The sequence below is a fragment of the Peromyscus californicus genome, unplaced genomic scaffold (assembly GCF_007827085.1).
Source record: "Peromyscus californicus insignis strain IS unplaced genomic scaffold, ASM782708v3 Scaffold_19__1_contigs__length_69161282, whole genome shotgun sequence".
Taxonomy (NCBI): domain Eukaryota; kingdom Metazoa; phylum Chordata; class Mammalia; order Rodentia; family Cricetidae; genus Peromyscus; species Peromyscus californicus.
Genome location: NW_026294491.1, coordinates 48,633,634 through 48,654,298, shown reverse-complemented (window position 1 = coordinate 48,654,298; position 20,665 = coordinate 48,633,634). Strand labels below are relative to the sequence as shown.

Sequence of the window (20,665 nt, the reverse complement as noted above, 5' to 3'; positions counted from 1 at the left end):
GAATACAATAGATGGGGAAAAGACTCTCAGGCACTGAAGATACAATAGAAAAAAAATCGATACATTGGTCCAAAAAAATTTTAAATCTAAAAAATTCCTGACACAAAACATTCAGGAAATCTGGGACAGAATGAAAAGATCAAACCTAAGAAAATTAGGAATAGAGGAAGGAGACGATTACCAGCTCAAACGCCCAGAAAACATTTTCAACAAAATCATAGAAAAAAAATTTCCTAACCTAAATAAGCAGATGTTTATAAAGGTACAAGAAGGATACTGAACGCCACATAGATTGGACCAGAAAAGAAAGTTCTCCTATCACATAATAATCAAAAACTAAACATACAGAACAGAAAAAGAATATGAAAAACTGCAAAGGAAAAGGACAAAGTAACATAAAGATAGAGCTATTAGAATTAAACCTGACTTCTCAATGGAGACTAAAAGCCAGAAGGGCCAGGACAGATGTGCTGCAGAATCTAAGAGACTATGGATGCCAGCCCAGACTACTATACCCAGCAAAACTTTCAATCATCATAAATGGAGAAAATAAGATATTCCATGATAAAGTCAAATTTATACAATATCTTTCTACAAATACAGCCCTAGAGAAGGTGCTAGAAGGAAAAATAATCCAACCCTAGAAGGTTAACTACACATATAAAAACAGAGAAAGTCAATAACCTCACAGCAGCAAAACCAAAAGAAGGGAAACACAGACACAGATGCACACACAGATACAGACACACACACCATCACCACCACCACCACCACAACAAAAACAACAACAAAATAACAGGAATTAAAAACCATTTTTCTCTGATCTCTCTCAATATCAATGGTCTCAATTCCCCAATAAAAGGACACAGATTTTAAAAAGTGGATACAAAAATAGGACTGATCCTTCCGCTGCATACAAGAAACACACCTCAACATTAAGGATAGCCATTATCTCAGGGTAAAGGGTTGGCAAAAGATATCACAAGGCCTAGAGAGATTGCTCAGAGGTTAAGAGTATTGACTGCTCTACTAGAGGCCCTAAGTTCAACTTCCAGCAACCATATGGTGGCTCACAACCATCTATAATGAGATCTGATGCCCTTTTCTGGAGTGCAGGCAAACAAGCAGACAGAACACTGTATACACAATAAATAAAATCTTTAAAAAAGATGTTGCAAGAAAATAGAACTAAGAAGGAAGCTGGTGTAGCCATTTTAATATCTAGCAAAATAGATTTCAAACCAAAATTAATCAAAAAAGAGATGAAAAAAGATACTACATAATATCAAAGGAAAAATGAAGCAAGAAGACATTTCAATTCTTAACAACTATGCTGCAAACACTACAGTATAAATTATACATTGACCCTCACACATTTATAGTGGGAGACTTCAATACCCCACTCTCATCAATGGACAGGTCATCCACACAAAAACTAAACAGAGAAATGCTAGAGCTAACTGAAATTATAAATCAAAAGAACCTAACAGATATTTACAGAATATTCTACCCAAACAAAAGAATATACTTTCTGAGCACCTCACAGAACTTTCTCCAAAACTGACCACATACTCAGACAGAAAACAAATCTCAACAGATACAAGAAAAATTGAAACAATCCCTGCACCCTATCAGACCATCATGAAATAAAAATGGATATCAACAACAGAAACAACAGAAAGCTCACAAACTCATGGGAACTGAATGACTATTGGGTCAAGACAGAGAAAAAGAAAGAAATTAGATTTCATAGAATTAAAAGAAGATGAATAACAATATAACCAAATTTATGGGAAACAATGAATGTGGTGTTAAGAGGGAAGTTCATAGCACTAAGTACCTACATTAAAAAATTTGGCCAGGCATTGGTGGCACACGCCTTTAATCCCAGCACCCAGGAGGTAGAGGCAGGCAGATCTCTGTGAGTTTGAGGCCAGCCTGGCCTACAGAGTGAGTTCTAGGACAGGTTCCAAAGATACACATAGAAACCCTGTCTTGAACAACAAACGAACAAACAAAAAATTGGAGAGATCTCATACTAGTAACTTAACAGCACACCTGAAAGCTCTAGAACAAAAAGAAGTAAGCACTCTCAAGAGGAGTAGATGGCAAGAAATTATCAAATTTAGGGCTGAAATCAATAAAATAAAAACAAAGAGAACAGTACAAAGAATCAATGAAACAAATAGTCATTTTTTTTTACAAAATCAAGATAGACAAATCCTTATCAAAACTAACTAAAAGATGGAGACAAAATATACAAATTAATAAAATGAGAAACAAAGGAGGGATATAACAATAGATACCAAGAAAATCTAGACAATCATAAGGCCATACTTTAAAAATCTAAAAGAAATAGACAAAGTTCTTGATAGATAATCTTTGCTAAAGTTAAATCAACATCAAATAAACAATTTAAATAGACCTATAACCCCTAGTGAAATAGGAGTCACTAAAAGCCTCCCAACCAAAAAAAAAAAAGGCCCAGAGCCATACAGTTTTAGCTTAGAATTATACCAGACTTTCAAAGAAGAGTTAACACCAATACTCCTCAAACTATTCCATAAAATAGAAACACAAGTAACACTGTCCAAATCGAATTGAAGATGCAGACATAAATCCACACACTTATGGACATTCAATTTTTGACAAAGAAGCCAAATGTACAATGGAAAAAAGAAAGCATCTTCAACAAATGGTGCTGGTCTAACTGGATGTCAGCAAGTAGAATGTAAGTAGATCCATATCTATCATCCTGCATAAAACTCAAGTCCAAGTTGACCGAAGACCTCAACATAAATCAAGATACACTGAACCTGACAGTCGAGAAAGAACACATCGGCACAAGAGACAACCTCCTGAACAGACAACCAATAGAGCAGACACTAAGATCAACAAGCAGTAAATGGGAACCCATGAAGCTGAAAATTTTCTGTAAGGCAAAGTACACCATCAATATAGTACAAAACGATAGCCTACAGAAAGGGCAAAGATCTTCACCTACCCCACATTCGACAGAGGGCTGATTTCCAAAATATATAAAGAACTCAATAAAATAGTTATCAAAAAACCAAATAATCCAATTAGAAATGGGGTTTAGATCTAAAGAAAGAATTCTTAACGGAAGAATCTGAAATGGCTGAGAAACACTTAAGGAGATGTTCAACAATCTTAGCCACCAGGGAAATGCAAATCAAAACGACTCTGAGATTCCATCTTACAACTGTCAGAATGGCCATGAGAAAAAAAAACACAAGAGACAACTTATGCTGGGGAGGATGTAGAGCAAGGGGAACACTCCTATATTGTTGGTGGGAGTGCAATCTTGTACAGCCACTTTGGAAGTCACTTTGTGGTGACTTCTTAGAAAACCGCTTTGTGGTGGTTTCTTAGAAAACTGAGAATCAATCTACCACAATACCCAGGTATACCACTCTTGGGCATATACCCAAAGAATGCTCAATCATAGCACATAGACACTTGCTCAACTATGTTCATAGCAGTGTTATTTGCAATAGTCAGAACCTTGAAACAACCTAGATGTCCCTAAACTAAAGAATAGATAAAGAAAATGTGGTACATTTACACAATGGAGTATTACTCAGCAAGGACACCAGCACATTTAAAGGCAAAAAGATGGAACTAGAAGAAAACCATCCTGAGTGAGGTAACCCAGACTGAGAAAGACAAATACAGTACGTACTCATTCATAGCTGGATATTAGAGGTAAAATAAAGTATAACTGTGCTATAATCCACAGATCCAGAAAAGCAAGGTGATGGGGGAATGTCTTTCTGTATGCTGCAAATATGTGTTGCTCTGATTGGTTGATAAATAAAGCTGTTTGGCCTATGGCAAGGCAGCTTAGAGGTAAGTGGAAAATTCAAAGAGAGAGACAGGAAGAAGGCAGGGAGAGACGCTAGCAAGCTGCCCAAGGAACAACATGTAATGGGACGCAGGTAAAGCCATGGAACATGGGGCAATACATAGATTAATAGTTATGGGCTAATTTAAGATATAAGAGCTAGCTGGCAAAAAGCTTGAGCCGTGGCCATGCAGTTATAATTAATATAAGCCTCTGTGTTTTCACTTGGGGGATGCGAGTGGGAGAGATTTGTCCCGACTGCCGGCAGCCCGGGACATAGGAAGTCTTCCAACTACAGCAAGGTTACAATGAAGGTTCATGGGGGCGGGGGGGGGGGGGGGGGGGGGGGGGGGGAGGGGGAGCGGCAGGATGCCCATATCTCCCAAGGAAGAGGAAATAGAAGAAATTTCACAAGTGGACTGAGGGCGGGTAGGCATGGGAACATGAGCAATCAGGTTGGGGCAGACAGAGGGAGAGAGTAATGAAAGAGACTATTGGAAAGAAGGGGAATTTCAGGATCAGGTAAAAAATCTGGTACAAGGGAATTTCCCAGGAATCTATAAGGATGACTCCAGTGAAGACCCTAGCAATAGCAAATATGTAGCCTTAACTAGTCATGTCCCGTGACCAGATTGGTGCCTAGCTCAATTGCCATCCAAGAGGCTTCATCCAGCAACTGATAGAAACAGAAGCAGACCCACAGCCAAACATTAAGCAGATGTTGGAGGATATTTGATCACACTGTGAACCCAAAATTTGCATTTGCCTTAATTAAATATGCTTAACCTTGGTTCAGGAGACTTCATTAGCAACTAGTTGACAGAAAGTAATCATAGAGCATCAGATGGCAACTGGAGAGACAGAGAGACACGGGAAGTAGTAGGGTGGGGTTTGGAGTGACGCAGGTTTTTCTGGTTTGGCAAAGCAGAAACACAGGTCTTTCAGAGATGTCAGCAAGGGGAGAGGGTTAGCTAGCTGCTTCTTAGCCTCTCTAAGCTAGCAGGCTTTCACCCCAGCCTTTGAATTTTGAGTCTTATTCATAAATAGAATGATAGAGATTTAGTTAAAGCTATCTTTAACAGCAGCGACAGGGCCAGTGCCTGTGGGAAGAAAGTTCCCACCAGGTTATGTCCTGAGCAGCTAGGCCACTGCTAGAGAAGCAGGCCCGTAACTGCGGAGTTGAAATTGCTGGGTAAAATAACAGTAGATTAAGGCACAGCCAATATATTGAAGATAAAACAACAGGGAGAGTTTGGGGAATCCTACAGAAAAGGGGGAGAATGGATTGTAGCAGCCAGAGGGGTCAAGGATACCACAAGAAAAATCACAGAATCAACTAACCTGGGCTCATAGGAGCTCAAAGAGAGAGAACCAACAACCAGGGAGCCTGTGTAGGGTTGACCTAGGCATTCTGCATATATGTTACAGTTGTGTAGACTGGTCCTAATGTGGGACTCATAAGAGTGGGAACAGGGCTGTCTTCAATCTGCTGGCTTTGGGAGCTACTCATATTGGGTTGCCTTGCCCAGCCTTTATATATGGGAAGGTGCTTAGTCTTACTGCAACTTGATATGTCATGTTTTGTTGATACTCATAGGAGACCTGCCCTTTCCTAGATGAAATGGAGGAGGAGTGGATTGGGGGGTGGGGACAGAGGTGGGGTTGGAGGGGGGGACTTGGAGGAGAGGAAGGAGGGGAAACTGTGGCTGGGATGTAAAAGCAAATAAATAAATAAATAATTTATTTATTAAAAAACTTCAAGTATTTAATGAAAGAAATTGAAGATGATATTTGAAGACGGAAAGATCTCCCATGCTCATGGATCAGATTAACATAGTAAAAACAGTCATCCTACCAAAACAAATCAACAGAATCATTTCAATCCTCAACAAAATCCCAACAAAATTCTTTATAGACCTTTAAAGGAGGATTCTCAACATCACAATGAAAAACATAAAACCTAGGATAGTTAAAACAATTCTGAACAATAAAAGAACTGCTGGAGGTATCATCATCCATGACTTCAAGTTGTACTACAGAGCAATACTAATAAACAACAGTATTGCCATAAAAACAGACATATGGATCAACGGAATTGAAGACCCAGATAAAAATTCACACATCTATGGACACCTGATTTTTGATAAAGAAGCCAGAAATATACACAAGGAAAAAAAAGCAACTTAAAAAAGTAATGCTGATCAAACTTGATGTCTGCATACAGAAGAAGGTAAATATATCCATATTTATCACCCTGCACAAAACTCATGTCCATATGAATCAAGGACCTCAACATAATGCCAAATGCACTGAATCTGACAGCCAAGGAAGTGGGGAACAGCCTGGAAAACATTGGCATAGGAAAAGACATTCTGAATGTAATACCTATAGCATAGGCTCTAAGATGAACAAATAAATAGGACCTCATGAAAAGACTTATAAGGGAAAAGACACCATCAATAGGACAAAATAGCAGTCTATGGAATGGGAATTTTTTTTTTTTTACCAACTCCACATTTGATAGAGGTCTAATATGCAAAATATATAAAGGACTCAAGAAACTAGATATTAAAAAAACAAATAATCCAATTAAAAAATGGGTACAGATCTGTACAGAGAATTCTCAATAGAGGAACCTCAGATGGCTGAGAAACTCTTAAAGAATTATGTTCAACATCCTTATCCATCATGGAAATACAAATCAAAATGACTTACACCTGTCAGAATGACTAAGATCAATAACACAAGTGGCCGCTCAGGCTGGCGATGACGTGGAGCATATTAAACTTGTGATCCTCTTGCTCCAGCTTCCAAAAAAGCTGAGGTTACAGTTCTGAATCCAAAGGAGTGAAGAACATTATGGAGAATTGTTGTGGAATATTTAACTATGCAAAGACGTGTTACATTTGTTTATGCTGTGGAATATTACTTTAACTATGTGAAGATGTGTTACACTTGTTTATGCTGCCTTTGTTTAATTACTTGAAGATGTGTTGCATTTGTTTCACCTTACCTGCCTAAGGGACCTGATTGGTCTAACAAAAAGCTCAATGGCCAATAGCTAGGCAGGAGAGAGAGAGGCAGGACTGGTAGGCAGAGAGAGAATAAGCAGGAGGAGAGATCTAGGCTTGAGAGAAGAGAGAAAGGCAAAGGAGGGAGAAAGAGAGGGACGCATGTGGGGCCAGAAGCCAGGCAGCCACCAGCCAGCCAGACACAAGAAGCAAGATAATAGGCCATACAGAAAGAAAGAAAGGTAAAAAGGTCAAGGCAAAATGTAGATAACGAGAAACAGCTTAAAATAAGAGATAAAATAAGGCCAAGCATTCGTAACATAAGTCTTCATGTCATGATTTGGGAGCCATTTGGTGGCCCAAAAAGAAAGAGCCTGCTACGGAGAATATTATATGAGGTATGAGATGTTTATACTATGTAGCCATTATGAGGGATTCAATGTAATAGTAGCATACAAATACTTCCAAGACAGTTAAATCTAAAATTGAAGTTCTCAAGTATTACATACAATGTAATACTTATATAAAGATAGTTTTGCTGGGCAGTGGTGGCTCATGCCTTTAATCCCAGTACTTGGGAGGCAGAGGCAGGTGGATCTCTGTGAGTTTGAGGCCAACTTGGTCTACAGAGCAAGATCCAGGACAGGCTCCCAAGCTACACAGAGAAACCCTGTCTCGAAACAAACAAACAAAATAGTTTTTATATTTATCTATTCATGCAAATATAAAAATGGATATCAGAAATTATGGACAGAAGGGGTGACCTTGTTGATGGGTAGATATGGAGACCCAAAATGAGGTCAATGGGACTTTTTTTTTACCTTAGTAGCTTGCTTTAAAGCCGGTCAAGTAATATACAATTATGCATTGGTTTTGCAATTAAAACTAATTTAAAAATTTTAAAAGAAGGAGATTTGATAAACCAAAATAAAAAAAAATAAATTTTAACTTCATTAACACAATCATAAAGTTATCATTTAAGCTGGGCATAATTGACTAATCCCTGCATTTGGGAGGCAGAGACAGGAGGATATCTGTGAGTTTGAGAACAGTCTGGTCTACATAAACAGTTCCAGGGCACCCAGGGCTTCATAGTGAGACTGTGTCTTGAACACACACACACACAAACAAATAACGCGTTTTTTTTATGTCATCTCTTTCCCACATGGAAAGAAACATCACTATCTATTCACTATTAACTAACCTTAGTAAATTTATCCTCAAATTTGATCACTGGATCACTAAAAATCATTGTACATCTTAACATGAAATATAATTAAGACTGAATAGATGTGAAAAGAAGGTCTAAGATTATCTTGCCCTTCACAGTTGAAATTCACCTAAGAAAGGATTTTAGCAAGAAAACACTCCAGTAAAAAGCATGATGTGGTAAATTCTGTCACAGTGGGAAATTCTTTGATCCTTTAACAAATTTGTTAGTAAAGTAAGTGAGAACTATAATGATCTCCTGAGATGATTTGTTTTGTGATGCAAGGAAATGTACCTTCCCTCTTCAACAGTTTTCCTTAATTTTGTCAAGCTACTGATGTTCTTTGAGATGGCTACCAGTCAACTCACAAGCAGACACCGAGAAAATGGAGTGTGTGATTGATTTCTGAGGTTAATACTGACCTCAGACACCAGCAGCTTGATAAATTAAAACTAACACCTGCTTTCTGAGCGCAAGCTAAAAGAAGATATCAACCTGGGGATGCTTCTTGTCATGTTGGAGTGCCACATTAGCAGTCCTAATGAGTTTTTTTGTTTTTTAATTATCAGGTTTTTGGCATCAATACAGAAGTATATTCTACTCAGGAAAAAAGTGAAAAAAAAAAAACAACTAAATCAAACTGCTTATTATTCAGAGACATACATAAATAGCAACAGTAAAGAAATTAAAATACCTTGTTTTCTTCTTTAGCAGAAAACATTCAGATTGTTACAGCCTTTGACCCTTCACTTGGCCACAAAACATCCCAAGTTACTCCTTAGAATACACAATCAACATTTTTTTTCTAGCAATTTCCCAAACAGCAAAGTTTGGGAAAATCTTACTACCATAAATTTCTCAACAATATTTTCAAAATGAAAGCACCAATGGCATGTATCAGAGCATTCGGCCCATGTTGTCACCAGAGAGAGTTTGGTTTCTTCTTATGGCACTAGGGCTCTAAGAAGATAACCCCTAAGGTATCAGAAATTATGCCCCAAATAATTAATATTATTGACTTCTTTGTCTTCACAAATTAAAAAAAATTTCACTAAGTATTCTAGGGCTGAACATAATTATGATTCCTAGAATTTAAACATTCCCCTTTAGATTCTCTAGTGAGAGACTGCAACATCATAGAAAGTCTTAAAGATGTATCATACTTAGAGTGAATGACACAGAACATGTTTAAGAACAAACATCTGGCAATATTATCTGCTGGGATTCATTCGGCATTTATTGGGCCCCCATTCAACAAAACAAAACAAAGCAAAGAAAAACAAAACAAAAAGTTTGAAATACGCATGAGTCTAAGAATTAACTACATTTTTTTTTGTCTTTCCACATCAAAATCCCAGAGTTATCACGGCACTGAGGATGAGGTTAAGCAGACACTGCAATTAATTATAACAGTAACAATAAGAAAACATGGAAGAATCACTCATGTTTATTTAGTGCCAACACTTTCTTTTGTCTGCATTAATTCATAAAATATAAGAATAAATATTAAATATCACTCCATTTAATAACAGTACCCTTCGGAATGTCCATAGAAATTTCTTATTCTTCTGATAACAGACTCCTGGTCATGCATGTTTTTCCTAAATGGCCAGAGAGATTGCAGTTTTCTGCTATGACGCTAACCTGAATTACTAAGGCATGATGTGGAAACATTTGAGTTTTTATACTTCTGAAAGACTGGAACTTTTCAAAAAATCCCTGTAGTATTTGCAACCAATACACCTTACACTTTATACAGTCCTATTTGGAGAAGTAAGTGATGGTATCATCATCACAAAAACCCATTCATCATGCTGCTCTGCAGACTCAAGAGGGAGAGTTTCTTCAGAGTAAAACTTGCATCCCACCGGATTATAGTCCAGCTCACTAGCAGATAACTAAAATAATTTAATGTTCTTTGAATATTTATCACAATGTATTATCACAAAACATCTGCCACTTACGATTTTGAATCATCCCATAACACACAATAGGGATTCAACGTGCCCTGAAAATAAACAGAGAATAAAATATACCATGAGGATACATATAAAAATTGTTGAATTATGTGAAATACAAAATGAAGGATGGCTTTATAATCCTATAGTAAAAGACATAGTAAAGATATACCACAAAACGGTTTCCCACCCCGTAAAAAATTTACATTTTCTTTCCCATAGATTTGTGACTCATTTTGTAAAATTCTAGCAAAATAGTATCTTGATTCCAACTATAATTAGTATTTAGTTTGTTGAAAAGGAAAACTATATACTGTAGATCCTAGCTATGGTTATTTCTATGTCACACTCATTTCTCTGATTATAATTGCTCAATTACATCTTCTCTGAAGACCAAGATGTTTACAACATTTATGCGGGAGTGACATGCCCTGCCTTACACATGTACACACACCACCACCATGTCATCTTCTCGTTGGCTTTTCCTAGAAAACGGGATTGTGCTAAAAGTCCATTTCCAGGGCTGTATAACAAACAGAACTTTAATGAACAGGTCACATTTAAGTGAGGTCATATGTAATGAAACTCTAAGAAAAGGAGGTGCTAGATTTTATGCATTTGAGTAATGATGTATTAATTACCCACCATGGCCTTTAGGTTAATATGATGGGTTTTCTACACCAAGTTAGTTCAAGTAATTTGTTTTGAAGAGTTCTGATATTGACAAATGATTTCTTTCTGTTTGTCTATTCAAATAGCACCCCCACTTGCAACTAACTCAATTCTTTCTGTATAATACTTGCGTATCTAAAAAATTCTATCATGCTTCCTAAGAGATTTTCCTTATCCATTAAATACATCCTGTGGTTTCATGTTCTCTTATTCTTCATGATGCACACTCCGGAGAAACATCTCAAAAGTCCATTTAGGAAAATCATTCACTTGTGTCCAATCTGTGCAGAGCAAAGTGGTACTATTTCCTCTCCAACTTAGAAAACAAATTTATAATAATGTAAACTAAAAATTATATCAGCTAGCTTGAAATGTCTTCCTGAACTGGAGTGGTATTTACTCACACTGCTTCTTACACACAGAGGTCTATTGGGAAACTTCAAATTCTGACTTGGGTATTCCACACATTCACTAGTGTTTCCAAGCTTTGAATCATTACAGGGCTAAGATACAAACATGACTATATCCTCATCCCACCAAGTCATTGGTAAAAATAGTGAACAGACCAACACAGTTTAAAAGGTACAGTGCTGATATGGGCTACTGTGTTCCTTTTCCATGTACACTTGTTCCCTAGGAAACAAGCAATGATAACCCAGTCTTTAAGGCCCCAAATCTGTAATTACAGGACTGAAAGGAACATCCTGAATGTCTCAGAAGGGATCATTGTGGGATGAGTGATATTTTCTGGGACAACTTTTGAATTTTATTAGAAATAAAAATCAGTCTCATTAAAGTTTATAAAATCCACTTAACCTCATTTATTACCCATTTTAAAAATAACTCTCATATTTATAATATCACAGTTTTACTCCCAAAATAACATATTCAAAGCATTTTATCATCAAACAATCAAACCCAAATACTATGGGTATTTAGGCTCTATGTATTATATCATAAATATCTTTCCTTTCCTGAAAAAAATGGCCGTAGTCCTATAGAAGGTAAATAAGAAACATACTGTACAGAATGTTTATATAACAAGCAGAAAGATGCATATATCACAAGTTGGATATTCCTGAGGACAATACACAGTCTGTGCTAGCCAGAACAGGTTTTCTGGAAGGCATAGGTCCCCATCAGGTTTTTAAGGGAAAAGTATATCTGCATGTTCATGACAGTGGAATGAAATGGTGTCCCACATTGATTTTTTTTTCCTCTTTTTATCAAATTTTATCTGGTTGTTCTTGGATTCATGAATTTTGTAATTTTTCTGATATAAACTAAATAGCTACAATATCATGTAGTTTTGTTGTATTTATCTAATATTTTATTCACAGCAGCTCATTATCCATGGTTTATCACAATGAATGAGAGGACTTGGAAGTGTACATTTCATGGATATTAAAACCAAGTGTAGGTAAGGAATCTGCGTTTAGACATCTATGAGTTAAGTTAAACCTATCTCTTTTATTTTATTTTATTTTTTCGAGACAGGGTTTCTCCACATTGTTTTAGTGCCTGTCCTGGATCTCGCTCTGTAGAACAGGCTGGCCTTGAACTCACAGAGATCTGCCTGCCTCTGCCTCCCGAGTGCTGGGATTAAAGGCATGTGCCTCCACCGCCCAAATTTAAACCTTTCTATAGACACAAAACACTTATATGCTTGATTTTTTTAAAATGTTATATACATGAGTGGTGTGTCTGGATGTATGTTAGTGAACCACATGTATGTCTGAGGCCTGCGAAGGCCAGAGACAGGCATGGGATCCTCTGATACTGGAGTTCTTACCAACAATTGTGAGCCACCATTTGGGTTCTGGGACTAGAACCTATGTCCTTTGGGAGAGCAACCATTACTTTTAAGTGCTAAGCCATCTCTCCAGCATCAGTGCTTGGTATTTTTAAGTTATTTAAATCCATTGAAGGTTAAAACAAGAGAAAAATAATATTAGAAAGCAAATCAACCTAATCTTAAAGCATTGCATACCCCTTTCTCTTTAATGCCCAAACTTTAGATAAAGCTGTCAAGAAGAGAATGCTTCTTCTAGTCTTCCTCCACATGTCTTTCTTTGTCTTTCAGTTTTTTTTTTCAAGACAGGGTTTCTCTGTGTAGTTTTGGTGCCTGTCCTGGATTTTGCTCTGTAGACCAGGCTGGCCTTGAACTCATAGAGATCTGCCTGGCTCTGCCTCCTCCACATCTCTTTCTACACTCAGTTTTATCCTCTAGTTTCCCCACCCCTTTACCTCTTAGACTATATTTCATGCTTCTCTCACTTCCTGTCCTTAGGAAAATTTTAATACCCACCAATGAGAATTACTACTGGTGTGAAATGTACCATCCTACTTGACATGCACACAATAGGCAAATGCTTCTCCAGATAGGTCATGTAGTGCAGTTACCACTGTGTAGACTTAGACCCTGTCACCCATAATTGAGCATTTGAAATCTTGGAAGTACACAGAACAGCAAGTACAGTTATATTGCTACTTAGATGGACCCAGGTACATAAGGAATATGAGGGCAAGTATGAAGTAAGAGCAATGGCAAATGAACTCTTAAAAACAACGAAGTAACCCTCCAAACCGGCTGAATGGTTCTGCTAAGAAACTACTTGTAAATATTTGTTATACTTTTCAGATACTTCTGTCAAAGTGACTCTGTTACAAGATCTGTTCTGAGGAATTTATGGGAATCAATAATGGAATGGCGAGCCATACAGAATGCAGGAAGAAAATGTGAGGAGAGGAACAAGCAGAATGTAAGCAAGCTGGGAAAGAACCCACACAAGCTGGCTTTAAATTCATTAACTAACGAAAGTTGTCAGGTACCCAGGACAGATGGGCTAAGCACTAATTTACCAATCTGTCTATATTATTGACACTTAAATGCATCAAAACTGCATACATTTGAAAAAGTTTAGAAAATATAAACTGTTATTATCAAAATTTTTTATCAAAACAAACAAATAATTTGCCTCTGAAGGCTCTGTTCAAAACAGTACAATTCAAATCAATTTTCAAATTCTTGGTTACACACTTTTAAACGTTGTCAAAAAGCACATGGCTCAAATTTCCTATTTATAAGGCAAGACAGAAAACTGGGGAAAGTACAGGAGTGTTGGGAATGGAGAGCAGTTTCTCACTTTGGCGTCCACTTGAAGCCTCTGGGCCCCTGAGAGTCAAGAACTTCAGCACAATTAAACCTGGCCTAAAGCCTTTCCCTTTTTCCCAGCTGTAAAACTGAGATGTACCAGAAATCTCATCAGAAGCCTCCTTTACAGAAAAGACAGATCTAAACTCCTCGGTCACCCCAGTGACTCATGGTGTAGGCATGGAGGATCCTTTAGAAACCCATTCCACAATGAAATCCAACAGTTTCCCGAAAGCTTTTTAGACACCCAGCACTTCCGACATTTGAATGGTTCTTCTCCACTGAGAAGCCCACACTCACACACGGGTCTTGTTCTTTCCCTGACAGTCTTTCTCCTAAACTCCTTCCCTAAAATCCATGTCAAAAATGTCTTTAGAGGGTCGGGGAGAGGCTCAGCTGTTAGAGAAATCACTACTCCTGTAGACAGGAGTTTGACTCTCAGCACTCACATCAGGAAGTTCCAAACTACCGTAATTACAGAACATCCAAAGCTCCCTTCCGGCCGCTGTGGGCACTTGTACACATCACACACACACACACACACACACACACACACACACACACACACACACACACACACACACACACAAAAAAAAAAAACCCACAACAGGAAAATAAGTCTTTAAAAAGTTCTGTAATAAACTGATACTCTTCAGTACCCACACCCATGCTTTCATGTGTGTTTCACTCCTTCCCTATCCACCTTTCTCTCTATGTTTATTAAACCTCGACTCTCCCTTACACAGGAAAAGAAATTCTTTTCTGACTGTGACACTGAGCCTGTTTTACCCATATGAAGTCCCTAACGATTTAGGGGATGCTTCAGCTGATGGGGGTGACAGGGTGGAGCTGTGTCCCAACCCCTGCTTTCCTGACAATTACTACGATATTCTACACTCTAACTTAAAGTGGCTTCACTGTTTTCTTCTATCTTTCTCTCTGTTTCAATGCCAACCAAAATGTGTATTTATTTAATTAATAGTGGGACATATGGTCAGCATGCTCAATGTGTTTCATTTGGGTGATTCTCTCTTTTCCTTTTCTGGGTACAGAGGACTTGATATCCTCTACGACTGTGAAATGGTTCTACAGTGGTCCTCATAATTGGATTCTTTCCCCCTAATAGAATATGTTAAGTACATCTAACTCTTAAGGGGGAAGACGAGGGCAGAGAAAGGGGTCAGTGAAGCCTCATACAAAGACTACAAAATTAGCTTGTGGAAATAAAAAAAAAAGAAACCTGTTTTCAAAAAGAACAGCTGGAACCTTGCTCAAGCCTCTCATGCCAAGCACCAAGGCTGGCTGTAACTGGTTGGAGATATTGGCTCAGATGTAGAGGCATTCGAGAGTGTCTGAAGGTACCCTGCAACTCACTGTATTTAGCTTTTAGTAAAAGCTAAAACGGGGGTTTAATTTTTAGATATCAATAAGGTATGCGATCACAAAGCTGCATGTAGAACTGCATGGAAAAGATCTGAAAGCCCACACTGTGCAAATGACATGGAAAAACTGTACTAAGTGACATAAAGTGCCCATGCCTACCCAAGAACTCAAGTAAAGATGGAAATAATTGACTCCAAAAATTTGTTCTCTGATCTCCACACTTGTGCTATGGCGTGCCCCACCAAAATAATAAATTTTTAAATTATTTTTAAAAGAAATAAAGTGGTTACATTTTACATTTGGAATCTACTCCTCTAGCAATTTGATGATGTAGAGTTTATTACTATTTACTGTAGTCACAATTCTGTGCAATAGATCACTGAAACTTATTTTTCCTGTCTGAATGAAACTTTTTGGGGTGACAGAAGTGGTAATTAGCATGATTTAATCATTTTATATAGTACACATGTATCAATTCATCACTTTGTAATCATAGAGATACATCATTATTTTTGTCAATTAAAAATAAAATATAAAAAGAAAAGTAAGTATTGGCAGGTAGCTAGACAGAAAATTAGCAGGGTTTTAGGCCATCTAGGATGATCTAACCTTACAATCAGCATTGGATCCCTCCTCTCATTGTCCTGATAACACACCAATTTATGAATGAGGAAGTATTATAATTGCTTATCTTAGAATTCTGCCAGGGGCAAGGCATAAAGAAGCATCAAAATGCTCATCTAAAGACTGAAAATACTATTTTAAAGGGTGGAGATACTAGGGCTTTGTTGGGTCCAATAAAGGTCTCAAAGGAAAGCTCTCTCATCCTGGTAAAGCATAGTTATTATACCAATTTAAATTTTCTTTAATTTTTAAAATCCATCTAATAAGGCACTGGTGGCACATCTTTTATCCCAGCACTGGGAAGGCAGAGACAATTCTATCTCTGAGTCCGAGGCCAACCTGGTCTACACAGGGAGTTACAAGGAAAACAAAACAAACAAAATCTATGTTGTACAAACTTTGGTCCAAAGAATGAGATATGACTCATCTCCTCGCCCTGACGGATACATGACATTCTAAACAGTTCGCCCAATTATAAGATTACAGTTAACTGTCAGGGGACTACCCTTCCAGAGAGCTGATTCGGTGGAAGACATGTCAAAAAGGAGTAACTGTCTCCTTGTAAAGTGTGGACTTCTACACACCAGAGAGTCCTTCCTCAGGGCCGTTGCCTGCACATCATCGCTGCCATGAGGAAGCCTTCGGAGTTCTCCTTGAAAAGTATTACTTCTCCTTTTACTTTCTACGGCTCCCTTGTTTGGATACTAGCCAAAGCCCGAACCTGAGTGCCCTGGTGCTCATGAGGCTCTTTCCCTCACTAAGTTCCTCAACTGCCTATAAGTCCTTGCAGATTTATCTGTAACTCAAATGCCTAACTTTCTCTCTTCCTCCTGTCCATTTCCCTTCCGGATTCCAGGCAGATTCTGACATTTACAGTCTTCCTGCACTGTGAACTGTTTTTTCTCCAAAACCACAATAAAACTGATTTAGAACTTCCTTTTGAATGTGCTTTATTTATTTATTTTAATTTTTAATTATTATTATTTTTTTATCTGTGAGACTAAGAACCAGCAAATAGAGATTGGTGTTCCCCAGGAACAAGCTGGCTGGTCCGTTTTCATCCAGACTTCTAAAGGTTTACAGACGTAAGCTGTACATGTCACAGGAAATGGCCTATCAGAAATGTCTCAGTTTTTGCACCTTTCATAGCCCTCTCGAATCAAAACAGCCTTTGCCTGTGGGAACAATGTAAGTAAACAGATGTGGACATAAATAGCCAAAGCCACAAAGAAGGGGCACAATGGAGGACAGTGACTTCATCTTAACTACTTTAACATTTCCAGTCCTCTGAGTCAGATGTCCCAGAACGATTCTTTCTGTCACATTTTCTGGTGTTGTGAACACTGAGTTCTTCAGTGTGAATGAGGGACACTCAACTGACACTGGATAATCATTTCTTTGTTTTTTTTTTAAATTTTAAATTTAAAATAAGGCCTTAAATAAAAATAACATGGTAGAGAACTTACTTATGTATAAGAACCTATGTTCAATCTTCAGTGCAGAACAAGGAATATATTAAACACACATACATACACAATATACACATATTCAAATCTCACGCATATACACACATAGGCTAGATGGGGCTGAGTTTAGTTTCACCAGGAGGAATCATGCCTAGTGCCATAAAATTAGCCAGCTACCTGTAGCTGGAGAGGTCAAAGAACTCAAGAGTAAAACATACTACCATTACTTTGTTAAACCAATATAATTCCTAACTTCATTCTAAATACTTATAGTCACAGAGAAATGCAGGTTTCATCCCTCATCAAAGAAGCTTCTTTTTGTACCACAGAAGATAAACGTACATCATAACTCCCGTGCCTAAGGCTCAAGGAACATGTCTAAAGAGGGGGGAGAAAAGACTGTAAGAGCCAGAGGACCAGGAAATCTCCTGTAAGTTTGCGTGTTCTAGCTATAATAAGGAAGATATATCCCTGAAATCTCACCAACATGGTTGCCTAAGCAACTAAAGAATTCCATCCCAATGCAGATGGAGGAAGTCTCACAGGTCCCCACCTCTAGACAAAGAACTATAAGCAATTAACAATTGCTAAGCAAGGAAGAATTATTCTTCTCCAGAAATAGGACTCCTAATTGGTTATTCATTATGAACACTGAACAGACTCTACAGGCTGTATTTATTTATTTATCTGTTTATTTTAGCAAATAGAGTGTCTTCTAGGGTTGAACAGCCCAAGTATTTCCTATAATTTAAAATAGCAAGCAACTTTAATAAAAAATATTTAAGTAGATTTCATATAGGCTAGGTTTATTTCTGTTTATATTAAAAAATGTGTCCTAAGAAGGATTACATGAGTTTGTAGCAGAGATAGGAATGGGCAGAGGTGATTTGCACAGCTGCAGTCTATCCACTGCCCACAGAGAAGTTTAGCTAAGTTGCTTCAGGAACATAGTGTCACTACAGATTTCACACTGTCTTCTAGCATTTTGTGCATGTCATCTCATGCTGTCTAGGTGATGCCGTTTCATGACATCCTTCAATTGTCTCTATTATCCTACCACCATCTGACACTGACCATTCTCCCTGCCTGAAGACTCCTTTGGTCATGTTCGTACAGTGCTAATACAATCATCTAGGTAAGATGTACTCTATTAGGCAGGTGATTCTTACCAGAAAGTGTTGTGTACTTAAGTCCAGTTGATTCTGAATGATAGTCTCAATGTGTAATATAGATTACCTTCATCTTATAACTATTTTGAGGGGCTCCAACGCACGCTCTATTAGGTCCCTACTGCTGTGGTAACACATTACCAGAAATACAGAAGCTCAGAATAACATGACCAGTTTCCGCAGGTCAAAAGTCTGGAGCGTGTTCAGTTGGGGTTTGTTTGAGTTTGGTTACTATTATTGTGAGAAATATCATGATTAAAAGCAACTTGGGGTTAGAAGAGAAGTCAGAGAAGGAACTGAGGGTAGGAATCTAGAGACAAGACCTGAAGCATAGGTCATGGAAGAACACTGTTTACTGACTTTCTTTATGGCTTGCTCACCTTGCTTTCTCATACAATTCCAGGACCACCTACCCAGGGGTAGACTAGTCATATTGAACTGGGTCCTATCACATCCATCATTATCAAGAAAATGCCCCACAAACACGCCTGGAGGTAATTTGATGACAACATTTTCTCAAATGAGGTACTTCTTCCCAAATAACTCGAATTGTTTCCAGTTGAAAAAACCCAACCTGGACAGGTTTCTGCTTATGGCTATTACATGGTTGAAATCTAAGTGCTGGTAGCTTCACATTCCTTTCTAAAGACTATGGATGAGTCCATTAATGGTTCCTTTCAGTTGTAAGACTGAGGTCCCACTTGCTAGTTAGCAACCAAGGGTTGCTATCAGCTTCTGAGACCACATCCGGACTTCGGGCTGCTTCCTTTACCTTCAGTGATAGCAGTAGCAAGTTCTTACATTTTTTTGACTGACCACACCTGGGGAAAGTTCTTTACATCCAATGGCTCATTTAATGAAACTCCATCTATTCAGAAGCTCTGGGACAATTCCCCAGTCTCATTGTCTCTGCCTTCAAACACTTTGAACATACACGTACCATGCATGTACATATTTAATATGTATTTTTGAATATGCAATCACATGAAAGTTCCATTTGACATGTAATATAACACATTTGCAGACTCTAGGAGAGAAGGAGCGAGAAATTTTAAAAGGTCCTTTATTCTGCTTCCCACATAGAAGGTTATTCTGGACTACTAGCTATTTTTAAATTACATTTTATCAGGATAGGGGCATATCTATTTATATATTTTACTTATATATGTATATATAAATACCTATTTATATATTTTCTGTGGCTAGTTTGATAGCATAATTGAGTACATGTGACAAAAATAATTAGGTGTCCATGTATGAAATATTTACTACCTGCCTCTTCACTGAAAAAAAAATTGCTGATCCTTGCTTCAAAAATAGGAGAATTAGTCTAAAATATTTTTGGAATAATATCAAATAGATGTTGTAAAAATAAGCTACATGAAAAATGTGAGGAGGACCCTTGCTCATACTGAGAAATTGAGAATATAACCCGAGGAAGTAACTTAACTAGAGAACAATTTTCATCTCGCTTTTAGCTATTGGCAGAGCATCCATCTCCTTGTCTAGTTAACATGTCAGTCAAGATTTTCCAACAAAATAATCACCAAGAGCTTTAGCCAGGCAAAATATCAGAAATTGCTTCCAAATAGACAAAAGTTGGGATAGAAAAACAATTGAAAAGTGACGCTTGTGAAAGTCATGGATTCATAGACTGCAATTTCTACAGCTTTGGGAAATGATTTTCAGTACTTTATCGACTTTGATAATCATGAAAATACTAGTGTATGCTGGGATTTAATTTTATTGTTTCTCATGCTTATCGATGGCAAAAAGCACTGAACATTTCCACCATGTTTCCCACTATGATTTACAAATGATATGGCTAGCAATCAATTTTTATTCATACACATATATCAAATTTTATCATTTGTAAGCTTGCTGTGTTATCACATAGGAATATGGCAAAGGAAGTAAAACACACAGGCCCAAATTCCCATGAGAATTTTCACATACATCAACTTCAGGAACTACAAATAACTCAGATGATTTGCCTCACAGTATTCACAGGAAGAAGCATTAGCTTCCTACCTATAGGATTGACTTTTATTTGCTTGTTTGTTTGTTTGCTTTTTCCAAAATTAGATTGCAAACCAGTATGATTCAGACCATATTTCCACCTTAACAGAAAGAACTACATAACTATATTTTAT

The 20,665-nt window shown here is 37.6% G+C and overlaps 1 protein-coding gene across 4 annotated transcripts in view; it reads right to left on the bottom strand.

The window, feature by feature from the left end:
• Positions 1–20,665, bottom strand: part of Adgrb3 (adhesion G protein-coupled receptor B3) — a 728,503-nt gene that overhangs the window by 301,981 nt on the left and 405,857 nt on the right. For all 4 annotated transcript variants that reach the window (XM_052745258.1, XM_052745256.1, XM_052745257.1 and 1 more), the window contains one exon: positions 10,051–10,094. In XM_052745258.1, coding sequence (XP_052601218.1) covers positions 10,051–10,094 — 44 coding nt within the window. The remainder of the gene's footprint in view (positions 1–10,050; positions 10,095–20,665) is intronic.